The sequence below is a fragment of the Cyprinodon tularosa genome, unplaced genomic scaffold (assembly GCF_016077235.1).
Source record: "Cyprinodon tularosa strain WSP-4 unplaced genomic scaffold, ASM1607723v1 ctg428, whole genome shotgun sequence".
Taxonomy (NCBI): Eukaryota; Metazoa; Chordata; class Actinopteri; order Cyprinodontiformes; family Cyprinodontidae; genus Cyprinodon; species Cyprinodon tularosa.
The window spans coordinates 880,701-907,829 of record NW_024039150.1 but is presented as its reverse complement, the minus strand read 5'-3'; the positions used below and the strand labels follow the sequence as shown (position 1 = coordinate 907,829).

The window sequence follows — 27,129 nt, the reverse complement described above, 5'->3', positions numbered from 1 at the left end:
GGACCAGAAAGCCTTTTACCACTGCTGCACAATAGCAGTAAATTAAAGACATCTTCAGAACCTGCTGATCTGAACATGGAAGGGAAAACTTGGACTTTATACAAGCCTCCAATTAAAAAAAAAACTGGTGATCTCCAATGGAGGATTTAACAAGGTGCCGTCGCTCATTAATCGGAGCTTTTTAATCCGCAGCAGTCTGTCTGAAAAAGGGTTGCATGTTTTTATGAAATGCACAAGACTAAAGACAATTTTTAGCTTTTTAATTTGTGTTCTTAGTCTTTTTGGGAGAGTTTTTACTAACACTCTTTTTATAGGAGGAGTTAGACAGAATAGAAGAAACAAGCCAAAAAGCGAGTTTTAAATGTTTTAATCAGTGAAGCAAAGATGGCCGTTTATTGTCCCGTAGAGACAGACTGCATGAGGGAGCTCACTGTGATGCTGTGTCTCTGTGGAAAAGGTTAAAGCCAGAATAAGGCTGGAGTTTCACTTCCACAGAGCCACACACAACATGGAGGATTTTATTCAGCTGGGGTTTTAACAACATTGTCTGTTCTATGTCAGATGATGGAGATTTACAATATAAGAAGCTCCTCATTTAATGATTTTTAACTGACGCTTGTTTTACGTCATTAATTGTTTATATGTTTTGAATTGTGTAAATTAATTGTTGTTAAAAGTCCAAAATCCTGTTCCACTTTAGCCCAGAGAGCTGTTTGACCACATTCGGCTAAAAATCTTTGCAAAGCCAAGAAGCACAACTCAAAGTCCTCTCCCATCAACAACAGCCATAACGGGCCAAATGGTCCTGAGCTAGCAACCACCTGCAAAAACCATGGCCCACAGAACTCCAATAGCAGTTCCCACATCTGCCCACAATACCAGAGAGACAGTCCACCTTGCTTCATACATGACCACCGACTGCCTGTTAGCTTTCCATAAAACCCAGATTCTCTTTTGATAAAGCAATTCTGCAAAAACAAGAGCAATTCTGAGCTAACACCACCAACAGACTTGGTCAAACCACAGCAGACTCCTGAACACTCAAAACCAAGGTGTGAATGCAAGTGGTTTACATATTCCAGGTGGTTAACAAGAGGGGCAGCATTTGGCTTTCCTGTTGGAGGGGGTTTAAGCCCTAGAATCCAGAAATACACAGTACAGCTCAGTTTTAGCTGTTAAAGTTTAACTTTGAGGCAAGAGGATAGAGTTATAGTCTAGATGACATCAACCGAGAACAAAGAGTACCGAGACAAAGATAAGACCAAGACGTTAAGAGACCAAGACCAAGATCTTATATATGTGCTAAATTCGAATTCATGGGCTGCGTCCTCCGAAGGCAGATTATGTCATAGCGCTGCACCAAGGTCTGTTCGGATTTTCAGAGGAAAAAGGGAAATGGTGCCAAACAGTGGTGAATATTGGAACTGCAGTTTATTATAACACAAGTATATGAATAGTTTAGTCTGAAATTAAGGAAAATAGTTGTTTTAATGGTTATTGAGTCAGATATGTGGCGGTAATTTTGATTTAAAGAAATGTTTTATCTGTTACTGTGTAAACAAATGGGTTGGGCTTTAATTTAAGCTCAGATTTCAATATCTCGGCAGGGTGGGGACTGAAATCTCATATCTGAGATGACGATACTGCTGCTGAAGCTCCTCAGAAATGTTATCAGCACCCAGAACAACAGTGAGAAGTGATGGAGGGTTATTGTCACTAGATGATTTAAATAATTAATATAATGCCATTCTTATCCCAGGAATTTGGACGAATTATAAATAATATCCCAAATACATTGATCAATTAGTTCAAGGTTGCCTCAGTAATATTCCAGTTCCTAAACTTAAAAATACATTTATTGAAGGAATCAATAAAATAGACGAAAAATGTAAAAACAAACATAAACAAAAACCTTATATCCTAATCCAATTGAAGTAAATTTCTTATTAAAACAATACTCCAGAAATGATATCCATGTATGGAGAACCAAATATTTTAAATTGTCTATAACGCCTAAATATATAGAGATTCATTTCAAAACTTTAAATGACATTTATCCTTCCAACTAATTCATATGCTCCGCTTCTAAATTTACTGTAGATAAATGTGATCTTTTAATCAAAACGAGGAACTTGAAACTGCTTTTGTTGCTTTTCAAATCATCTGTAAAGACCCCAATCTTTTTGTTTCTATATTTCTTAAGGTTTAAGTCACGCGCTTTAAGTCCAAACAGATTTAAAGAATTCACTTTGATTCGGTTCTCAGAAATAAGGTTGTGTTTTAGTTTCGTTAGAGTGTTTGACAGAGTGAGACACCGAGAGAGAGAAAAAATGGTGGTAATGAAGGGGGGGCGGTAAAAAGAAACGAGTCTAAAGTCGGACTGACTGAGGTTTGACCCCTGCTGCTGATGGACGCCAACTACCTGCTCCCTGCTGCAATCACAGAAAAAATGATCGAAACTCCCTCTTTTCTCCCCCCTCAGGTGTGCTGCTTCATGACCATATGAGGAACCCGGAACAGGCGCACCTGTGAGCTGACGTCACGCTGAGTATCTGCTGCGGCTCACGAGCTGAGCGCGTTCAGAGACGGTCAGTCCACAGGCGGTAAAGCAAGGAGGAGACGCCAAAGTGCGGATTAAACAGGAAGCTTTTCGTTTTACCACATTGAAGTTGAAAGAAGGATTTGATAAGAGGCTCCAGTGTCTAATGGGGACCGCTTGGTTTGCGGTTTGTGGCGTTTTAATCGTCGCCTTGCAGGTAAGACTCTCCTGTTTCCTCCATAAATACTGCGCAGCTGCTTCACATTATTTAGGATTTAAATGTTCCTGGTTCTTTACTTGTAGTTCTGCTCTGTGATGAGTTTAACTGACTGGTTCTTCTGGCTGTTGGATTATTGGTGGTTACTGGAATTGATTTATTATTGAAATGAAAGGTGACTAAAGAGCGCAAAAGAGCTGTGGGTAATAATCCTAGGTGCGGCTCAGGCCTCGCCCTGCTTCCCTTTGTGACGTTGGCTGCAGGTTAACTAGTTTTAACTCGCCACTTTTGGGTTTCTGTAACTTTAAAAAATTAGTTCCCATTATTTCTTGTTTGTTCTGAGAAAGGAAGTCACCAGGAGTCATGCTCTCTATTTCAAGAGCTGAAATTTGGTCGCTTGATGGTCTTTAGAAACGTGAAAGATTAAAACATTAAATCTGGACATAGAGGTGGAAGTTTTTAAAGCTGCTCTGTCGAGTAAAGAAAATATGAACAAAGTTCAAACCAGTTTCTGGGGTAGAAATTGGTCGTTACATATCTAATATGGTTTTCTTTTTGTTTTCTTTTTAACTTTGAGATTAATTTGAACGCAGACTATGTTTAACTCTTTATAGGGCAATCAATAAAATCCTTAGAAAATCCAAATTTCAAGCCAATGGTGGTGTTGTAATCCAGAGTGAGACCTTATTAATTTTGTTACATTCAAAAAATATCGATATTTTGATGGCAAAACCTAATGTCAATGTAATAACAATAATGGCCAACCGGCCTAAATATATTAAGAAAATTAATAAAAGTGCTTCTATAAGAAATTTATGAAAAACTCTCTGAAAGTGAAAGAAACACATTTTTTGGTCCAACATAAGCTTAGAGGCATTAATGCCGATACTAGCACTTACATATAATTGTAAACTAGGCTTATTACCTTTTGAACTTTTTAATTACCTATTTTTCTTGACTTGTTAACTTTTTTTCCCCAACTTAATTTCCAGTAGCTAATATATTATTCAAGGGCTCCTCTAATTGGTCAAATGCCAAAATAAGATGTACAACCATCTAGCAGTATCTTTGCTGAATGGCTGGACATAGATCTTGTGGTTCTAGACCACCAGATCTAGAAAACCAAAGCGGTGCGTGTCATAAACGAGCCGCTTTGGTTTTCAAAGATATAAATATAAAAATATAACCGCCGATGTCTGGGGGACAGTGATTCGCCTACATGTTATGAATGCTGGCGTACCATAAAGAATAAATTATGAACAGTTAAGTTTGTGCCTTTAACTCGTTGCCCAAAGGAAGACGTTACCTGGATATAACCTAACCGAATATGTTCAGAACAGCGCCAAATGACACAAAACTAATATGAGTGAGTAGAACATGATGTAATAATGTAAAAACAATGGCCCAATGTAAAAAAAAAACAAAACAAAAAAAAAAAACAACGGCGTTTCCCTTTAAGTTAAAACGAAAATATTGTGGCCTACAAAGCCTCAGTGTTGCAGAAGCCATTGTTGGTGTGGACATAAGATTTCTGACACCCGTTTATTTATTTCCTTTTTGGCCTCTGATCTTGATGGGTTACAATTTTTTAACCAAAATGGAGAAAGAAAAATCTACTTAAAGCAATAAAATAGGAGTATTTTTTAAAAGTATACCAAACAGAAGGCAAGGCTGTGGAAGCTGAAACATTCAGATTGAAGGGATACTTTTGGCTTCTGGGGTGTAATGCCATATTTAGCAGTTATTACAGTCTTAACAAAATGGTTGTTGCTGTTTGTTTCTGACCAACCTGCTAATCTCAATTTTATCAACCCAGAAAGTCCTTTTAGAACATCATCTTCACAGCGTTGTGCAAACTATGTTTCCTCCACCATTGGCGGTTTTTAAACTGACGTGAGTCACAGCTGATAAGATGCTGTGATACATTTGGCTCACATTACTGCAGCAACACAGAGGAAGCCAATGACCAAACAATGTTCTCTTGTGAAAGTCTAAAGGGTTAATATCTGCTCATTTGGTTCAGTTAAAATTAGGCTGTAAACTTCAGCCATCCTGAATAATTGTTCCCTTTCTCAGTCAGTTTATCTTATCTGCCCACTTTTAAGGTAAAGAAACCTTTATTCATGGATGCCATTAGCTATCATTTAAATTAGATGACTAGTCTGGGGCTGCAACTAATGATTTTTTTTTCTTTTCTCTATTATTTTTTCTTTAGGTTATTAGTATTTTGGTTATTTCATTTCTGTTCCCTTTTCCCCTTTCTGTCCCTTAGTCTGTAATTTTAAGTTACTTTCTTTTATGCTCTGTGCCTAAACATAGGGATGTAGGTTTGGGAGGGGTGGTAGGTCGGGGGTGGGGGGGTTTGTTTTTTAAAATTGCTTTAAAAAAGAAAAAAAGAAAAGTGAGCATTGTTTTGTGTTTGGGGTCCACCCCATCCTTTCTGAGTCTTTTTATTGCTGTTGCTCAATAAAGAAGTTATTAAAAAAACAAATGATTATTTCACAAATTAATTAATCTGATTATTTTATTTGATTGATAATCGGATAGCCAAAAAGTTCCTTAAAGAATTTTTTAATTTTTACTAAATTAAACCGGGTGAAACTAAAACTTTTTATCCTAAATGCAACATTTTTATATATATTTTTGTTTTGTTTGTTTTTGTTTTTTGTTTTTTTTACAATCTTGGTAAATTCCTGCTCTAAATGCATCATTCTGTCACCTAAAGGCATGTTTTACAGTCTCTATTCTCTGTTTAACGATTAATCGATTACTAAATTAGTTTGCGATTATTTCAGTAATCGATTAATCAGATTGTTTCAGCTCCAGACTAGTGTTTCTCATATTCTGCAGCCGTTAGAGCTCATTCTGACCACCTCTGGGACCTGCTCTGAAAAAAAAAAACAACTTCTGAATCATCTGAAATATGTGAAAAGTTATTTCCTTTTTGCTGGTATTCAAATAAAGACACTGATGCCACATCGACCCTGTTTACTTTTTATTTCCCTTAATGACTAAAAGAGTTCATCTTTTCTCTGCTGCTATCAAACTAAAGTGTGTCCAATCAACCATTGTGTCTCACTGTTGATTTTTGTAATAAAAGCACATCCGTTTTGTGACATATCCATGATTGCAGACCTTAAGGAAATGCTCATTGCTATCTTCCAGGTGGCGGCTGTGGAGGAGACGTCATGTGTGCCTGGATTTGAGTCCGAGCTGCTGATATTCAAAGTGACCAGAAAGCACCTGAGGCAAGGCACCAGACTGGGCAAAGGTATGAGCCATCGCAACTTTTTACAACCTCACTGATTTAACTTTTCTGTTTTGGTTTTCTTGTTTTGTGTCGCTTCATACTGACTAGGCAAGATGACCTGTTCTTGTCTCATCCTGAGTTCTGCAGCTCAGATAAGCTTCAGTCAGGTTTCTACTTGTCCCCAAACCAGTTCTGCTGGATTTTTAAAATGTGTTGCGCTCTAAACAAAGACAGACAGAAAACAGGGTTGGGTTCTGCATTTATATGGGCTAGTTTAAGCTCGTTTAGCATAACATTTCAAGAAGCTAAACTGTTTTGTGTTTTTTTTTTTCCTCTGCTGTGAAATAATTGAAGTAGCAAACTGCTAGATATTTTAATCTATTCAAATCACTGCTTCCGTATTTTGGTGTAGCTGAAAACGGAGCAATAAAATAGTTTTAAGCCTTTTTCCCCACCCCCACCCCCGGACAGTAAGAGATAGATGATAACATTACTTTCAAATGAATCATAAACTGAGTTCACTGTGAATAAACTATGAACTTACAGGAAATGTTTTGTTGCTACACTGAAAAACTTAGTGCAACCGCTTTTGGCATTTACTTAATCATATTTAGTTACTTTAACACAATTGTTTTATGTCCTATCCTGGTAACATGAAAAAGTTGTGTTAAAGTAACTAAATATGATTAAGTAAATGCCAAAAAACTGTTGCATTATTTCTCTCAGTGTAGTTTGGCTTTTTATTAAAAGGTAGAATGGTGCCTTGGAGGTTTAATGATTTACCTGCCGTGAGAACTTCCTGCATCCAGTTTTATCTCTTTAGACAAGAGCATTAAACTGATTAGCAGTCACTCATTAGCCCTACAGTCCTGTTATTTTGTTCTGGATCATGAATACCAGATGCTTCATATTTATAATGGTAGAAACTTATGATGGGTCCAGCAACAGCGATTCGTGGAGCCCATAGAGCCAAACACTGTATTGGTGCACATGTCGTTTCCAGAAAGTCATGTGACAGATACAGAAGTTGTTTCTAACTGACTGACTCACTAAACTGTTTAAAAACATTTATGTCAACATGATGCATCTGCTAAAGAAAAAAGAAAAAGTCTCATCTATTGCAGTTTATCATTAAAAGGATTCGGAATTTTGGAGCAGCCTAAAAGGAACAGAAACGTTTCAGCCATTGTATTTTTATTTTCTCATTGTGTCATCCTTTTCCTCTGAGTTATCATTCGACTTATCTGAATTAAAGTTAATTTCAAATTCACTCTTAGAGTATTTACTGTTTTTACTGTACTTAATGTACTTTTTGTTCACATTATGATACATGTTTACATAATTTATTGGCTGCATCTAATAATATCAAATGTATTTTCAATTTGAACATGGATGTGAAGTAATATAATATAACTTACAATAACTTAAATTATATCATTGTACTAAGCCATCAAATTAATTCAGTTTAGTCTGTCAGATAAGCTGCCTGTAGTGTCTTTAAATGTCCAGCAGGTGTCAGTATTCTGTGAAACAGCATCAGTATCAATACAGCTTGCAATGTGTCAAAATGCTTCAAGATACCTCTTTAACCCATCACTAGTAAAAAAAAAAACATCTTCCATGTCATCTCAAGGCACTTTACAGTCGAATTGATTCAGTTTTCAATCCAAGGAAAACCAGTTGATTGCATCGACTCATTGACTCTAAGGCAATCCCTCACACTAAGCATGCTCAAGCGACAGTGGAGAGGAAAAACTCCCTTTTAACAGGAAGAAACCTCAAGCAGAACCAGGCTTAGTCTAATGGTTATTCTTATTTCCCTAAGACCAAAGAGAACTTTCACATGTAGTCTTGAGCCTCTTTCCCACTGAAACTGGCGAGTTGACACAGATTTTTTAAATGTGTGTCGACTGGCTAGCAATCAGCATTATGAGCGATGTGTTTATGTCCTTTCGATGCGCTCAGGTGTATCACGTATCAGCCGGTCGACCCGGTACTGATATTCCCACTGTATACCGATCGGAGGCGAGCCTGTTTTAACCCAGGTCACTTGCAGTCATTTGACGCAAGTCTGTGAGCCGTTCCCACTGCCACTAACAGCAGATTTTTCTCAGGTTTAAGCTATTTGGGCCAGGGGGAAAGGGGGTATATGTAGTGTTTTATTCTTTGTAAAGTACTAACTGGCTTTGAGTAGCATTTTTTTTTAATAAAATAAAAAAAAATACCAGATATTTGTATATCTAAAGATTTCTAATGTGTGTTGTTGTTTTCCAGTTGGCTTCACAGACTGCACGGACCGCAGGCGATTTCTTTTCAGCACCGATGACAGCCGTTTTCTGGTACAGCCAGATGGAGTTTTGGCTGTAAGTACCAGATACGCAGCCAAAGTGGATTACATGTTAACCGACTAATGTAGAGTTTTCGCACCTGCTTTTTTACAATCTTCAAACACAAAATGGTGCATATGTGGGATGTGAAACAGAAAATGCTGCCTGTTATTTTAACAATCAAATTATGAACGTTTGCATTCATAATATTCAAATATTCTGGTGTGCATTCCGATCTGAGCTTTCCCAGTTGACGCTCGCCTACCAAAATAGACAGTATGACTGTATTATGTCACTTTATAATACAGTTTATATATATATATATATATATATATATATATATATATATATATATATATATATATATAAAAAAAAAAAATTTTTTTTTTTAGATGAATGAATATTAACGGTTTCATGTTTGCAGCATTGTGTTGAGCCATATAACAATGCTTCAGGTCAAGCCATTCAATTAAGTTTTTTAAAAAAGGAAGAGGAAGCCCGGCTTACTATCTCTGTCTGACACCGCACACTTCCTTTTATCTCTGCAAACCGCCCAATACACATGAGTGAGTGCTGCACGGCCTCCAAAGCCTTTCAGCTTTTCTAAAATCCATCTTTGGCTGTCAAGTGCAAATAATATAAAATGGCTAAAACTGCAGTTAAGTTGCAGCAAAAAATAAACATTTTTTTTTTAAATCAAGTCAGCTGAATGCAACTTCCCAAGTCCCAGGTAGAAACTGCTTCCTCATTTAGGCATTGCATGCCGTAATCCACTCCTCGATCTTTAGGAGGGTGTTTGTCAAAATCAATGATGTTCTGAGGGAGTAATAAAGAAATAAAAATGACAGAACTGTAGAGACATAAAGCAATGGATTTGACAGTGGAAATTAATCCCATGCTGTCTAATAATTCTACTGATGGGGAGTATATATATAGTAAAGAGAATTGGTCCTGGCACTGATTCCCTAAAGGAAGATTGAATATAGGTCTATAATTGACCAAGTCCTCTGACACTTTTCGTATCTATTATATCTATGTCTATTATATTGATTCCTTCAGTAAATGTATTTTTAAGTTAAGGAGCTAGAATATTACTAAGACAACCTTGAACTAAATTGGTCAAAATATTTGGATATAATTTATAATTTGTCCCAATTTGAGAATTAGGCATCATATTATTTAAATCATCCATTGACAATAACTCTCCATGACTTCTCACTGCTGTTCTGGGTGCTATAATATCTTTTCTGGAGCTTCAACAGCAGTACCGTATCAGATTTATAGTCCCACTGCAAAGATATTAGAATCCGGTCCTGAGGCTGATGTGTTTCTGTCATCAATTTATGATTCATGACTTCTTAAATTTTAAAATTTTTACATTCTCATGATATCCTGTGCTAATGTTGCTATCCTTTAGGTTAAGAGACAAGTTGTTCTTCATGAGGGCCACAGAGACTTTTTCATCCACTCCTGGGATTCAAAGGGTCAGAAGTTGACTGTTCCAGCCATGGTGATGTATGATGGTCATCGCCATGGAAATAACCACCCTAACACTGAGCACCAACATGGTCATAAACCAAACGGCCAGCTCCATGATCAGACTGAGATGGACGCTGCAGCAGAGCAGGTCGGTGTAGATGTAGACTTTTTACCTTTGGTAAAGATATTTATCTTACTTCTAATGTACTTTCATAATCCCGACACTACCAAGTAGCTCTGTTCTTTTGTTTTTTTGTTTGAGTTAATGAAATTCAGAGAGGTTTTCTGTGAAACGCTGTCATCTTGTGGCGGGATTTAACATTTTGTGACATTCCTTGTTTCTGTGCAAAAATACGAGCTGAAGTTGATAGTTTAACCTGCTACAACTACTTCATTTGAAGGTTAATAATCATATTAAGAGTTTAATCTAAATTTTTAGTGTTTAATTAAAAAATCAAGATGAATTTTAATTTGTGTTAGCAAACACTACAGTTTAAGTAACTTACTGAAAATAATGCATGATTTCAGGATGCAGCGAATCGAGAGGTTCCCGTCCTGCTTTTCCCCAAATCTAGTGGCGGGCTGAAAAGGAGGAAGAGAGACTGGGTTATCCCTCCAATAAGTGTTTCTGAGAATCAGAGGGGACCATATCCTTATAGGCTTAATCAGGTGAGAAGAACTGAACAATAAAAATGGCAGACAGTCCATTTAAGTTTTGTTTTTGTTTTTTTTCATACCTACTATTTCATACCTACTACATACATACTATTTTTAAGGTGTATTCAGTTTTTTGTTTCTATTCTACCATTGGTGAGTTTAAAGCTGAATTCTGCTCCCTTCCATGAATAAATTGTTTGCTGATGTTTTGGTCTGTTATTTAACATTAGTAATGTTAATAAAATCCTTTAGCCCGGCAACTCTTTTAGGTTACAGTTAGTCCTAGCTTTTAGGGCTGTCACCTGCATTAATGTCTCTCTTTAAGTTATTTTCTTGGTTTAAAACTTTTATCATTGATGTTTCATTCTGTTCAGATACGCTCTAGTGAAGACAGCAAAAAGACGATCCATTACAGCATCACTGGTCCAGGAGCAGATCAGCCTCCCATTAATCTTTTCACCATGGACAGGAATACTGGTAATCTGTATGTCACACAGGAACTGGACAGAGAGAAACAGGCGGAATACAGGGTAACTAGTTTTCTTTTTAACGCTGCTATAAAAGATGAATAGTTTTTCTGTAACAATATTAATATTTTCAAGGAATACTCGGATCAAAACATAATTAATATAAATAGTATATTTCGGTCATCTTTGATAACATAAATTATAGTTCATAAAATAGCAACAGCATAAACCTTTATCTAATAACGGAATAAAATGACAAACAAAACATACTTGTTAATAAAATGAAATATTCTTTTCTATAGATCTGGGCTCATGCTGTGGCAGAGGGAAGTTCTGGAAATGCAGAAGATCCTATGGAAATAATAATCAAAGTGATCGACCAGAATGACAATAAACCAATTTTTAATCAGACTACCTACGTGGCAGAAGTTCCTGAGGCCACACCAAAAGGTAGGTCACTGGTTTCAAAAGTAATGGTCAATCTTCCATCTTCCAGTCAGTTTGATAGTCGTATATGGGAGGGAACAACTGCAATCCCATAAAATAGCTTTATTAACAAATTAAACTGTATTCTCTACCAAACAGGCATGAGGATGGATAGCCTGAAATCAAAACACAAGCTGTGTCCAAATTTACACCCTGATCACTATATAGGGCACTATATACACTTTAGATGAGTCTTCAAATGTGTAGTGGATGAAAAAGTAGTAGACTCGAAATTTCCCACAATGCATCTTGAAAAGTAGGGATCATCCATGGTCACTAGATGAGCAAAATAGGGACCATCCTGTTCAACTTCTGGTCATTAAGAAGCCATGGTACCAGAACTAGACCTTTAGGACATGCAGAAACTTCCTCCAGACAAAATGTTAGATGGACATAATTCAAGCAACACATAATGCAGGATTTAAAGAAGGAAAACCTGGCTTTATAGAAACCCAAGGCATTGCAGGTTCTGGATTGTCCTGCCATGTCTGACATGTGTTAAATTTAACCAGCTAAGCCTTACATCTCAAACTATCAAATTAAAATATTTCAGTACATTAATAATGTTGTTTTTGAAAAATGCATGTAACTAACCAGCAGCTACTTTGGCGTGATTGGTAGGTTTCATACATTTTGTTTACAAGTGTGAAACTCGAAAAAATTATTAAATCAGTTTTATTTATTTTAAATGCAAAAGATTTGATATTTTTCTAAAGAAATGCGTCAAATTGTTTTAAAATGATCCTGTGGTTTAAAGCAAATGTTTAGACATGAGAAAAAACATAAGCAAATACCAAAAAAAACACAACTATGATACTTTTCTAACAATATTATTAAACGTGCGGCTTTGCTAAGAATGTGTTTTTAACTTGATTTGGTCAGTTTACAACACTTCATCTGAAGGCAGCAATTCTATTGAGTTATCCAGTCAGATGAACCCTTTATAGGGCAAATCCATTGCATACCCCTTAGAAATCCTCAAGGTTGGTGTCCTGCAACTTTTTGTGTCTAATTCAAAACTCCAGAGTCTAGAATGGAGTGACGGTGAGAGCCAAAAGTGGTATCTGACATGCCAGTTTTGAAAAAATGTTTCATCAAAGATCCTACATGGGGGCTGAATATCCTAATCTGGTTTTATAGACAATGTATTATTGCAATCATATTTTTTTTTATGTATGTAGTTATTAATTATTAATGTTTTTGTGTTGATTAAAAACATTCAATTCAGTTTATTTCTATAGTGCCAACACATCATCTCTCAAGGCACTTTACAGTTCACCAGATCATCCTGTCAGATTGATTCAAAGTTTTCGATCTAAGGAAAACCAGTTGATTGCATCGACTCATTGATTTAAATGCAGTCCCTCACAATAAACATGCTTGTTGCGACAGTTTGGGAGGAAAAACTCCCTTTTAACAGGAAGAAACGTCCAGCAGAACCATTTTCAGTGTGAGCGGCCATCTGCTGAGGCAGTCAGAGAAACAGGGCTACACTGAAAAACAGGCAAAGGTCCAACATTTATAAACATGGCAGCAGCACAGCTGATATTTCTCTCCAGGATGGAGTCACAGCCAAACAGGAACGGACCAGATTAAGTTACTATGAGAAAAAGCAGAAAGAGCCTACCCTTAAAAGTAGACGGGGTGTCTGCCTCACTGACTAAAACTGGTAGTTGGTTCCACAGGAAAGGAGCCTGATAACTAAAAGATCTTCCTCTCATTCTACTTTTAGAAATTCTAGGAACCACTAGTAAACCTGCAGATTGAAAGCAAAGGGCTCTGTTGGGAACATAAGGAACATTACATAACAGTCATACCACCAAAACTTGTTGATATGTTTGCTTTAACAATGTAACTGAATAATCCAAAGACTTCAGTATATTTTCAGTATTAAACTTTAAAGTGGATTGCGTTAAGTTGTTAAGGGTTAGCCTAGCCACCGTCTGCACACTTCTTTTTTTTTTCATTTTTGGTTGAAAACAGCTGCTGTACTACGTGATCACTGAAAATATATTTTTATACAATCGGAGTTGAAATAATGGCTAAAAAAACTATTGTTGTGGTCACAGTCATTTTATTAAGACATGTCAATTTGAAATGAGCTAAGTGATGAAGTCCAACGTCCTTTGAAAAACTAAAGAAAAAAGATTGCTGACTTTAACCATTTTATTCAATTTCCTTTTTTTTATATAAATTGTTTTTTGGATTAAATGAAAATTTAATGTGTGATATATAAAATCACATGCCTGTTTTTTTGGTATATCACCATTTCTCTTGACATTACTATCACTCTGTATTGTCAGAGTACTGTAATTCACGTATGCTGGTGAAGATTCTCAGTCATCCAGGTCATAGTCATTCCAAAAAAGTTAAACAATCCATTGGACTCTGTTTTCATGTTTGAAGACATTTGGCTTCCCATCCGGGAAGCTTTTTCAATTCAAAATGGCATTGAGTTCGAAGCTTTATACAGTAGACCCCTAACAACAACAGTCCTTCATGTTGAGCATGAGGGTTTGGTTAAGAGGAAAACTCCCTTTAACAGCAATAAACCTCCCAATAACCACAACCAGGCTGAGTGTGAGCTGCCATCTGTCGATGCCAACAAAAGTAAACATAATAAGGTAACATAGGACTGATGGTGGATGTGATGGAGTTAAATAACTGTTAAACAGAACAAAGCTCATTTACCTGAATTTTGTTTCCTCTTGTTCAGGTACTGATGTAATTAAGGTCGTGGCCACAGACGCCGATGAGGCTAATAATGACAACTCTGAAATTGCCTACCGTATTGAGAAACAGTTGCCAGAAGAACCATCGCCTGACATGTTTATTATCAACTCTGTTACTGGAGCCATCAGAGTTAATGCTGCTAGGCTGGACAGAGAGGTGAGATTCCTGATAGTTTTAACTAAAGCATGGGTTACACTGTTTGCGTCCAGCTATTTAATCTCCAATGTTTTTGTTCATCTCTATATACACTGCAGTGTGCATAGAGATGTTCTGACAAACCAGGGTGAGGAATTCCCAATTTCTGTAGGTTTATTTCAGTTCTCACTGTGTCACACAATTTCAAACAATTTCCCATGTTTGACTGGGATACATTAGGAAAAGTTATTAAAAGAAAAAAGAGGAAGACACTGACTGCTATATTCGTTTCCTGTAAAGGTACATTAAAACCAAGGTAGAAATTAACTTTTTTTTTTAAGTCAGTTGGGTTAGTTGCATTCAAGAGAAATGTGCAAAATTTGTTTATCAAGGCAAGTTTATTTATTTAGCACATTTCAGTAGCAATATAATTAAGTGTTCTACAGGGACAAAACCTAATGGGAAATTACACAGAGAATTACACTGAAGCAACATGGTATGAGAAAATTATAGACAGGGAAACGTTTTAATGTTGATAGTCTCAGGCTACGTTCACACAGCTGCATGAAGTGACCCAATTCCTTTTTTTTCCTTTTTTTTTTGCCCATATGCAACTTGGATCTGATCTTTTCATGGCCGTCTTAACAACTCGGATCCAATTTTCTTTCCAATATGATCAAGGCTACTTGGCTCTGTGGTCCTGAATCCGATACAAACCTGATCTTTTCAAAGGTGACCTGTGTCTAAAAAGCCAGGTTTCATTCACCTGACCCTGTTTGCAATTAATATCCGACAAAGGTCACTATTCTGCGTCTTGCTACGCAGAAGCGGCAAGGAAAAACAACAACCATGTTGTATGATGATGCGGAGAGCAGTATTTATATTGAAAAGAGTGAGTTTTTAAGATCGCTATATGCGCTCCAGCTCTACCATCCATGTTTACTTGAGAGCATGAGACGGAGCATGCTTGCTTGTGACATCATTGCGTCCTCTACTGCACATGCGGGAGACTTAAGCTCTATGAATGCAGGTCACACAGGAGATATTCTCATATATTTGGAAATGCGAATGGCAACGGGAAAAAAATCGAATTTCACTAAAAATCCGAATTTAGCATTAAGGCCAGCAGTGTGAACGTAGCCTAAGTTTGCTGAAGGAAGAGATTCTCTTTGCCTTGTAACTTAAAGTCAGCATTTCATCTAACAGAAACACCCTGAGTACACACTGGAAGTAAGCGCTGCCGACATGAAAGGAGAAGGCTTAGCTGGTTTTACCAAAGTGATTATCAAGGTGACGGACAGCAACGATCATGCTCCGGTTTTTACCGAGACATCTGTAAGTACAACACACTCACGCTACTGCATTTGTTATTAAACTGACCGGTTTTCAAACTGACCAGTCTGTAAATTATTGTTTTATTTCTTTAAAAACATATTTTTCAGTAACAAGAAATGGTTTCCTTATCTCAGGAGACTTTGTCCTGATATTAAATCAGACTAAAGCTTCATCCACACAGTCAAAATGCTCACAGTTTTAGAAACGTTCTTTTGCCACTAAACCATCTTAAATGTTTGCCTCCATATGGCTGTACTCCATACGACTGAAAAAGGATATGAAATTATGCCAGACCTGTTAGTAAATCAGGTAAACAAGGCAGGAAGGGAACTGGGAATGTGCAAAACACTGAACGGCACCAGGGATTTCTAAAATCGCTCTGCTAAAAGTGACTACATGATGGAATAGCTCTGCTACTTCAATTCTGAGACTCAAGTTAAGAGAATTTTAGTCCCTTCATTTGTGGAACAGTTTCTTTGCACACCCGAAAGCAGCTAAGATCTGTAAAACAGAAATCATATATCAGTTACCTCTGCAACTACCAGCAGAGTTGAAAAGGAGGTGCTTGCAATGGATAGCAGAAGCAAGGAGGCGAGAGAGGAATAAGAACTTTAAGGCATCCTTTCCGATCCTAATTTGCAATGGGAGATCTTTTAAGAAAGGAGTTAGAAGAACTGCAAAGCTCTATCAAGGACCCAGCCAGAATATCGGCCAATGCAGCATTATGTGTTTTACTGAAACATGACTGCAGGATCATATCTCTGTCTCAAGCATCTCTCTGCCAGGCTTTATGACTGTACGAGCAAACAGAGATTTAAAGAAAACTGGGAAATGTAAGGAGATGGGTTGGCAGTGTTGTTGAACAAAAGATGGTGTCATCCAGGACATGGTCAAGTGAAGATTCATCACTGCAGCCCAAATATTGAACTGTTGGCCGTTGGTTTTTGGCCATATTATTTGCCCAGAGAGTTCAGTTGTGTTCTGTTAAATAATAATAGTAATTTAACTTTATTGATCACAAATTGGAGAAATTCACACTCTGCATTTGACCCATCCCCTTGGGCAGTGTGCAGTGGTGTCAAAAATACACACATTTGTTACTTAAGTAGAAGTATAGATACTGCAGTTTAAAAACACTCGAGTGAAGAGGTCAAGTTGATAATTCAACTTTTACCAAAGTAAAAATGAAAAAGAAAGTGCTCCAAAAACTACTTAAAGTATAAAAGTATAATGTATTTTTTTTAAATACAGCCAAATGCCACTATGTGAATTGAAAGCTCAATTTTTGGACTATTTTGAAAAATTCTTTGAGATAGAGCCAAGGATGAAGGAGGTCTTGTTGGTCTCCATCTCCCTATACGCTCTCGCCTGTGTCCGACTGTGTCTGACTTTTTCTGAATCTAGATGTGGATGGCGCCAATGATCTGCATTGGATGGCGCACATGATGTGAAATAAATATTTATAAACATTAAACCAGGGGTAAACAATTCAGCGGGGTCGGAATAAAGAAAATCATCAACCAGTAAAGGTCCGGAGACATTTTTAATGATCTGTTACTTTATACAGAATTTAACACTGAAATAAAATGAGGGATTTATGTATTCATGTATTGAATAAAAAAATAAATAAAAAAATTTTGAAATTTCCAAAGATTGCATCCTGTGCTAGCTCAGAGGAGTTGACACTTGTATGACTGTATTCCTGTATATTCATCAGTAGTTAAAGGACAAGGATCAGCAAATGCAAATTCTGCCCTGTAAAACAATGACAGCGCAATTGTCGCTGTACGATCTAAAGCCTCATTTGGAGCTTTTAAACAGGCTTTTGAAAAACTTTGATCATTTGCTGCTGTAATATTATAGATTTTTTTTAGAATAAAAAGCTAGAAGATGTGCATAATCAAAAAATGACAAATACAATTATAAAGCATTCAGTATTGTTAGAAAGCCCACACAGTTTCTGGATAAATACATTATTGTATGAGTTAAGTTCTGATCCGTTTATGTCTCTTTCCTTGTAAGTGTGAAATGTCCCATCCTCCTGAATGCACCATAGCTGACGCTAAGACAAAGCTTTGCAGTTTTCAAACTCATGTCGGCCTTCACTGTTTGTTGTGTGTAAATAACAAGAGACTACAAAAAATAAATTAGCTGTACCTCGGACAAAATCTAAGGATTTAATGTTGTTCATAACCCCCGTACTTTTGTAAATTAATCTGCAAAATAACCACACATTTATTTCCCACAAGAGGAATATTTAAACGTTTTTATATCCCGCGCCTGCATTCACTTTTTGACATAACACCAGACCATGGTCCTCTAATCCGTGACCTCTGCATTAAACCGAAGCCAAGAGTAACGAGTAACGTTTGTTTTAAAAATGTAAGGAGTAGAAAGTACAGATACTTGTGTGAAAATGTAATGAGTAGAAGTCAGAAGTAGGAAGAAAAATAATGAATGGAGTAAAGTATAGATACCTAAAAACGCGTACTTAAGTACAGTAACGAAGTATTTGTATTTCGTTACTTGACACCTCTGGGGTTAAGAGTCTTGCCAAGGGACTCAGTCGAATCAAACATTTGCTAGAACCCGACTGACTCCCCGGAGCTTGAATATCCAATATCCAACTTCACCACGGTCGTTAGTGACCGGGGTTAAGAAGATGGGCCGCTTCCTCCAGACTCTGAAAAACTACATTGTCGACATCTGTGTCCATGTGTGCCGCTAACTGAAACACACAGTCTGTCAGAGCGTCCAAACGAAAAATAATAAATTGAATACTGATAACATGAGCATGGTTTTCAACAACAGTTGCTAAATCTCTCAGCTGACTCTGACCACTTCATCGTAGGTAGCCATGTTTGTTGTGACTGTGGCCGGTGGCTGCTAACCAACCAATGTAGAGAAGTTGAGTCCTTAAGACACACCCCTCATTTCAATAATGAGGTAGAAAGGCATACAGAAATGTAAATACGACAGGCAGAAATAAATGGCATGGATGAAATAAAAAGGGTAAAAAAGTACATAGAATAAATCAGACAAAAAGATCATGCACATAAGTAAATACTTAAAGTAATAAGTATTAAATAAAGTTGAAGAATAAAACAGACCATTAATAAAGTAATTATTACAAAGACATTTATGTCTCACTGTACAATTTAATTTCTATCAACATTTATTTGTTGTATTTTTAGGGGGGAATTAATTGTATGCTTATTTATTTTTGGAGCATTTATTTATTTTTAAATATGGCAGAGTTAGAGTAGCATATTATGGTGCATGTGTGTTTGTCTAGAGGCAGGCTGATGATGAAACCACCTCATAAGCTGGCTGAGAGGCGGTATCAGAACAGAGCATATAGGCCTGAGCTCATGTTTGCGGTTGGCTGAACAACTCTAAATTCATCCTCTGCATTTCCTCAGTACAAAGCAACAATTGACGAGAATAAAGTAGATGCTGAAGTTGTTCGGATGTTGGTGACAGACGGTGATGAGCCACATTCTTCCGCCTGGAATGCGAAGTTCAAAATCGTCGGTGGAGATCCTGGTAATTTTTTCACTGTGAAAACCGGAAGTAACAAACAAGAAGGAATCATTACTACTGCGCAGGTAGGCGGAGCAGCAGATTCTTTCTTAGGCATTATTGGCTCGGACAGCATCTCAGCAAATCTCCAGATTAGATGTGTTTTTTCTTTCGTTAACAGGGTCTGGACTTTGAGAAAATTAGCAAGCATACCCTGCTGGTTGAAGTGCTGAATGAAATTCCTTTTGCTATTCAATTGCCCACTTACACTGCCACAGTGGAGGTGACTGTAAACGACGTCAATGAAGCCCCGATATTTAAACCAAAAGATCCCACTGTGATCACATCGGAGAGCCTTAAAGAGGGTACCAACGTGGTGAAGCTCATTGCAGAGGATCCAGACACAGCACGCAAACAGAAAGTCATGTAAGGAACCTGAACATATTCAACTTGAAAAATTGAAAGTAATACAATGCTACTGTTATAACAATAAACTTTGTCCAAGATCTAATGTTGTTTTTTGTTTTTTTTTTTCCAAAGCCAAGCTTTAATCTTTCATATCCACTTTTTTTTTGCTAAGGTTTAAAATGTATACAGACCCAGCTGGTTGGCTAGAGGTCTCTGATGAAGGTCTGGTCACAGTGAGGAACGAAATGGACAGAGAATCCCCCTTGGTGAGCGAGGGGAAATACATGGCTGTTATTCATGCTTATGATGATGGTAGGTAACGTCTATATCTATATAAATTTAATGTCATTGCTTCATTAGTAGATGTTGGTAGTTCCTGATTAATTTTAACAGGCTTGCTCATGTTTCACTGATGTATATGTATTATCTATGCAGATCAAGTCCCAGCCACTGGAACTGGCACTTTGACCATTATACTTGAGGATGTGAACGACAATGCCCCATCCATAGAGCAACGGGAATTCATGGTATGCCCCCCGACCTTCCCCCCTGAGTGCTGAGCCTTATTATTCTGTCTTAGTTTGAGTTGTCAATTTTTGAAAATACACTTAATCTCAGACTGATCTCCAGATTGGGTAGCATTTCATCAAATTATAAAAGAAAAATGAGTACCAAGATGATGACAATCGGTTGTTTTAATCTCCACAGGTGTGTAACAAGAAACCACCTCCTCAGATCTTGAATGTAACGGATAAAGATGGTCCGGGCAACACTTCTCCATACAGAGTCATCTTGCATGACACAGCAAAGGTTAACTGGACTGCTAAAATGGATGACACCAGTACGTACTCTAGGAATGGCTTATTTGAAACGGCACTCACGGTTGCCAGCTTGGTGACCTTTTGTGGTATATTTAGTGACTTTTCAGACCCCCCAGACCCTTTTCTTAGTGGAGGCTTTGGCGACGGCTTCCGGTACCTCTGACTTTATAGTCTGCTGCGAGCCCCACATGGACAGCAAACCATTTCTGCAGTCAGAGTAGAGGAACTCTGTTTCTCCGTAGAAAATTAGTCACACATTCGCAAAACTTTCATTGACTCACTGGATTATGGAGCGGGATGATCATTTTCTTGTTGCACCTAAATATATCCACATTTAATTAATCCACAACCATATCCATCGGAAGTGCTTCTGCTTATTGTCTTTAAGTCGAATTTCATAACATTACACGACTTAGTTATGTAGTTTTAGTTCATTTAAAACTTGTTCGTATTTTAAACGTTTAATCTTTTTAATTCATATTCAATTCATTTATTTACATTTTCCAATTAAATTTTTTTTGCAATATTACGCAGTTGAAAGAAGGAAATTCTAGAAACTTTGATATGGGATTTTAATGACAGGTCCTGACCAAAAATAACAGCAAGATTTTTTACTTTATTATCTGAAATCAGTTTAATCCCATCCCAATGAAGTGATTGACTAATCAGCTTCTTTTTAAAAGACTCCAAAGACTATAACTTCTGTTTTGTCTGCAATCAGGAGCAGAAAGTTAAGAGTCATCCAGGTTTTTATGTCTTCAGACATGCCTGTAATCTATGTAATGGGCTAGCTTCATCTGGGTATATAGACAGATATAGCTGAGTATCATCAGCATAACAGTGGAAATTAATCCCATGCTGTATAATAATTCTACCAACTGGGATATATAGCGTAAAGAGATTTGGCCCTAGCACTGATCCCTGTGGTACACTGAACCACTGATCTTTCTAATTATCTACCAATTTCCAAATGACCCCTTTTCTCAAAATTCTTGGAGAAATGTGTCTTGGCAAAAGTGCAACCTTTTTTAGACAAACATAGCATTTTCAGTGACTTTTTTTTTTTTTTTTTTTTTTACAACCGATTCTGGCATTTCAGCCATTTTTGGTGCTTTTAGATCTTACTGCTGCTTTTAACACAGTAGACGACACAACTCTTTTAGACCGCCTGTGGGATTGGGTGGGTGTCGGGGAGACTGCTTGGCTGTCATTTAGATCCTAGCTGGCAGAGAAGTCTTTCATGGCTGTCAGGCTGGGGGACTCCAGGTCTATTGTGGAGTCCCTCAGGGTTCTATCCTGGGACCTTTGTTTACACAAAATATGGGAAAGCATGCCATTTTTTATGCAGACGATTATAGCATTTATTTGCCAATTGCTAAAAACAGCCACTGCCTCTTGACACTCCTACTCGACTGTCTGGGAAACGTCAAGGCTTGGTTATTGAAATATGTTCTGAAACTAAATGAAAGCAAGACAGAGGTGATGGTGTCTGGCAGAGCCATCTCTGACTTGGGACCTTTCAAGGATTGTGTACGTTCCAAAGTAACCAGCCTTGGTGTCAACATGGACAGCGGGTTTTAAACTGGATAAACAAACTGCGCTTTAAAATTGTGTTTTTATCATCATTTTTTTTTTTCTAAGGTAAAATGTTTTTTATCTTTTAACCCCTTTGAGCAGGTTTTACAATCTCTTATTTCTAGCCGTCTAGACTACTGCAATGCACTATGTCCAGGCATTAGCCAACAAGCTCTCTCCCATCTGCAGTTAGTCCAAAGCGCAGTGGCTCGTCTTTTAACGGGACCAGAAAACATTGACACGTTAAACCAATTCTTGCATCTTAACACTGGCTTCCTGTTCATTTTAGAATTTATTTTAATATTTTATTGTTTGTGTTTAGAGCATTGAATGGGATGGCCCCTCAATACATTACCGAGTGCCTCCAGATTTACTCTCTGGCACATGCTCTGAGGTCATCCTCAGCTAATAATGCCCTAAGAAGAGTCTTAAAACAAGTGAGGACAGAGCCTTTTCTGTTGTTGGCCCCAGACTTTGGAATACTTTTCCCCCTTATACCAACAGCCTCCACAGTGGAGTGTTTTAAGTCTCATCTTAAGACCCAGTTTTGTTCTGTGGCTTTTAACACTGCATAGTTGTGTGGTCTTCTGTGTTCTTTTTGTTTATTCTTTCTTTTTTTTTTTGTATGTGTGTTTTGGGTTTCTTTGTTTTTATCTACAGCATATCACAATTTTTTTGTAAATGTGCTATATAAAGTGGATTGGCTTGACTGGACTCCATGGGTAACTCTGGAGCATGAGGAAGATTAATCATTAACATGAACAAACTGAAATTGGTCAAAAGATTTAAACCAGTCTAGCGCTGATCTTTAATTCCAACAAAATATTCAACTCTTTCCAAAATAATATTATGATCAACTGTATCAATTGCAGCACTGAGATCTAACAGGACAAGTACAGATACAAGTCCATTATCTGAGGCCATTAGAATATCATTAGTGACTTTCACCAGAGCTGTTTCAGTGCTATGATGAGCTCTATAGCCAGACTGAAACTCTTCCAAAAGTTAATTATGGTGTAAGTGATCGCACACTTGTTTGGGAACTACTTTCTTTAGAATTTTAGATAAGAAAGGAAGATTGGATATAGGTCTATAATTGACCAAGTCATCTGGGTCAAGAGACGGTTTCTTAAAGGAGTCATTTAGGTTTCCGGTAGTCAAACTTCTACTTGGTTTTTTTTTTTTTTCCTCTTTCTGTATTGCTTGCGCTTTATTAATCAGTGACAGTTTTTGTTCAAACACCAAATCAGTGCTGATTAACATTTTTTCCAAAGACAATAATTTTATAAATGATGTCAACATTATGTTTTTTTTTTGTATGCGTTTGACACAAATTATAATTTGTCCTTGCAGGAACGGCTATTGTTCTGAGTCTAACCCGTGAGTTGGAGGAAGGAGAATACAGCGTCCGGATGACTGTTACAGACACTGGGAATCAGTTTCAGGAGAGCACAGTCAAGGCTCGTGTTTGTGAGTGCACTGGAGAAGAAGTCATGTGCAAGGGAAGAGCTGCTGCAGGCTCAAACCTTCCCGTCATCCTGGGAATACTCGGAGGCATCCTGCTGCTGCTCAGTGAGTTTGTAATTTTGGAGCATTTCCAGATAATTAAATCTTCTCTGAATGAGAGAAATTATTTCAAATGTTTTTATATTTATTTTAAATCTTTGAGATGATAAAGTTGAACAATTTGATTGTTTCTGGGCTTAAACTGAGTTTTTTGCCCTTTTTGGGCAGATTCTCCAGTCGTATGAGAATCTTTTGGATCAGGCCCGAATTCCACCCTCATTGTCGTGTAGCATACAGGTGTAACGAGGGGCAATCAGCCTCTCTCGACCAGGAATCATAAGGTCAGGAGAAAATCAAACATGTTTGAAATTCAGTCGGCCCTTCTGCTGTTAAATAAATCCTGCTGTTGAAGCAGAGCTATGAGCCAATTTACCAGAACCTCAAACACTGTGCATGTGCAAACAAGGAAGTTCTTCTTCCAGATCGACCATGCTGAAAATCCATCACATTTGTGTTCGGTGAGAATGTATCTGGCGTTAGGAAGCTTGGATGAAAAAAGGAAAAAAATACGACTTTATTACAACTTTAAAAAAAAAAGATAAATTTCCAGATTATGTAGCAAATAAAAATGTCATAATATCACTATCTATTCCACATCACGTCGTCCCTATCTGCAGTATGAATTTGATACTGTGCCACTCTGTACGATTAGTGTACTGTGCCAATCGGATTAATTCCAGGGTGATTCATTCAGTTTGTGACATAGGCGAGTTGCAGCAAAAATAAATCAACATTTCAACCATGTACAAGATTACTTAAAGTCACTGAGAGGTGACTCATATCACTGTGGATGTGACATATGTTGTACACTGGGCTCACACTGAAAACGTTGCACTTTTGGTGAGCCATGCCAAAGATAATCACTCACACTGATCGCTACAGCCACGCCGTCCATGCTGCAGTTGAAGAAACTGGGCTTAAGAGAGAAATTTACTCAGCTTCACGCTCTCTAGGAGTTGTTGGGCAAAACGCCTCATCTGTGCACTCAAATATCCTTTTTTATTGTTTGTTAGCCCCCTGTTTCTCTTTCCACATATTTTTTTTTTCGCTGCTCAGGTTAAATAGGTTGATGGGTTCTTTTTCTGAAATTCACTGCAAATATTTTTTTTTTCTGGTGCCCAGTGTTCTGTCAGCTCAGCATACTGCGTCAGGCCAGCATACCCTTAATAATAAGCATATGTGTGTGGTCGTTATTAGCAGCTATCAGTCCCATAGAATGGCTTCAGATAGTGCCAGTAGGCTCGGTAGGCCGTTATCACAGAGTGAATCCTAATGCTAAAGTCATTCCTTTCCCCCCGCAGAATTAATCTATTTCATTGTAATCTGAAGATAATTTTAATAGTTCTTCATGTACTGTAGAAATAAATAAGAATAAAATAATCCATATGTTGCTCATATTAAACAAACTAAAAACAAATCAATCTCATCTCCTGTCAACTGAGTTGTAGAATCCTCTCCCTATAAATATTTAATTCTCTGTGGAAAAAAATGTGGATCATTCTTTAATAAGATCCTCGTCGAACGGACATGCAATGTTTGTTTTTAAATCTAATGTGTTTAGTCAACCTAGTGAAGGACTTTTTTTATGTTGTTTTAATCACAAAACTTTACCAAATTGGGAAATAAAACGGCGTGATGGACTTTAAGGAGATAGAGGACACCAGCTCTCCTGTTTGCGGGGGGGGGGTTAGAGTCAGGATCTTAATGAGGAGATTGCTGCGGCTGACGACTAAGCTGCTTCAAACTTCTTCCTTGCAGAGCGACTTTGTTGATCTGCACTGTGACAGATGTTAGTGCTTCTCTCACAACACGGTGTACTGATTTCAGTGTGAGCCCACCGTTACTTCTTAGGGACTCGACTCAAACCTAGCTCTAATGAATAACAGCCTGGTTTGTGCATTAGTGTGGCAAGCAAATCATTTTCATCCCAGCCCTGAAAGAATGGATCCGACATAGATTTGAACACCTGAATGGATACTCTGTGTCCGTCTTTGTTCTTTTCCAGCGTTTTATTGTCACAAATCAGAGCAATTAAATTAACTCTCTGCATTTAACTAATCCTCTTGGAGAGCAGTGGGCTGTCATTGTGCGGTGCCTGGGGAGCACCCACTATACTAGAGTAGGTGGACTGTCACTCTAGCTAGGAGACCCAGAGTGACCATCTGTGGCAGCTCTGATGGGGGTATTTTGGTCTGAAATAAGTGATGTCCGCTTTATGCCCTTTCAGTGCTCGTCCTCTTGCTGCTTCTGTTTGCAAGAAGAAGGAAGCCAGAGAAGGAACCACTTCTACTCCAAGATGATGACATTAGAGACAACATCTACTACTATGATGAGGAGGGAGGTGGAGAGGACGATCAGGTAATTGCTGCTTCTGCTCAATCATAATTTATACCCTGGAACATTCTTTATGTGATGTTTATGTGATCCTCTGAATGAGCTCTGGTGATTTTATGGTGATAAATAAAGGTTAAAGGCAAGTATGTGACAAGTTTTTCTTTTTTATCTTTTCATCAGGACTTTGATCTTGGTGTCCTCCATCGTGGTTTGGACAACCGCCCCGAGGTGTTCAGGAATGACGTGGCCCCAATGTTTATGACGGCACCTGTATACAAACCTCGACCCGCCAATCCGGATGATATCGGAAACTTCATTGGTGATGTGAGTCCAGTACACCACAAAAAAGAAATAATTCGTAAAATTTTGGCTGTTAAATTAGTTGATTTATGAAGGTTTGAGAAATGTTAAACCTGCTTTCCTTATCATAACACAGAACCTGAAGGCAGCAGATAACGACCCGACTGCTCCTCCCTATGACTCCCTACTGGTGTTTGATTATGAAGGAGGAGGTTCTGAAGCTGGAAGCCTTTCCTCTCTGAACTCATCCAGTGATGGAGACCAGGACTATGACTGCCTCGCCGACTGGGGCCCACGATTCAAGAAACTGGCAGACATGTACGGAGGAGGAGATGATGACATGCTGTAAATGTAAAAAACCAAAAAAAAAACGGCAGTATGCAGCTGAACTGTGCTGAAAATGCCGCTTGCAGATTGTACGTCGTTCCCACTGGCAGTTAAAAGCCAAAGCACAGAGGCTAAAGAAAGAATAGCTTTGTTTGACGTTTTTTAACATTTTTCTAATTTTTTCTTGTTTTTAGGCAGTCCTAAAAGGCTTTTCTATTTCTTAGATTTTTATTTTAGTGCTTATACTGGACAATGGAAAAATATGGTACTTCCTCCTTTTTGTAATATTTTTCAGTTTTATATTTTTGTTTTATGGATGGATTAATAACATTTCAGAAACTATAATCCTGATGGCCAGCTGAGGTGAGTCCCACTTTGGACCACATTTATTTGGACAATAAATGCCTTTTGTAACCAGTTCACTAAACTGCTTTGCTTAAATCCTCATGCATTAATTTCGGTTTTATTGTATTGCAAATGCATTGTTTTACCCTTTTTCTTAATATAAAGTCAATATTTGTTTTATCTGTGTTTGGCGTTTCTCTTCTTTTCCAACAACAAATTGTCTTGAACTGAGGTTTTTCTTTAAATACTTTGTAAAGAGAATTCCCAAATTTTATTCTTAACACAAATGCATTAATGTATCATTCT

General features: G+C 37.6%; 1 protein-coding gene across 1 annotated transcript; it reads left to right on the top strand.

Annotated features, from left to right (window-relative positions):
* Positions 1-2,564: 2,564 nt before the first annotated feature.
* On the top strand, positions 2,565-27,003 carry cdh31 (cadherin 31). The gene is made up of 18 exons (XM_038299409.1): positions 2,565-2,756; positions 5,922-6,027; positions 8,281-8,369; positions 9,751-9,960; positions 10,341-10,481; positions 10,844-10,999; positions 11,239-11,386; positions 14,139-14,311; positions 15,497-15,625; positions 19,048-19,233; positions 19,329-19,573; positions 19,728-19,867; positions 19,991-20,082; positions 20,264-20,396; positions 23,305-23,523; positions 25,745-25,875; positions 26,032-26,175; positions 26,288-27,003. Exons 1-18 carry the CDS (start codon positions 2,706-2,708, stop codon positions 26,498-26,500), a joined length of 2,706 nt encoding a protein of 901 aa, XP_038155337.1. The 5' UTR covers positions 2,565-2,705; the 3' UTR covers positions 26,501-27,003.
* Positions 27,004-27,129: the final 126 nt, after the last annotated feature.

Coding starts and splice junctions, on each gene's coding strand:
- cdh31 (XM_038299409.1), top strand. CDS start 2,706: ATGGGGACCGCTTGGTTTGCGGTTTGTGGCGTTTTAATCGTCGCCTTG. Junction 2,757..5,921: donor TTTTAATCGTCGCCTTGCAG/GTAAGACTCTCC, acceptor GCTATCTTCCAG/GTGGCGGCTGTGGAGGAGAC. Junction 8,370..9,750: donor AGCCAGATGGAGTTTTGGCT/GTAAGTACCAGA, acceptor GCTATCCTTTAG/GTTAAGAGACAAGTTGTTCT.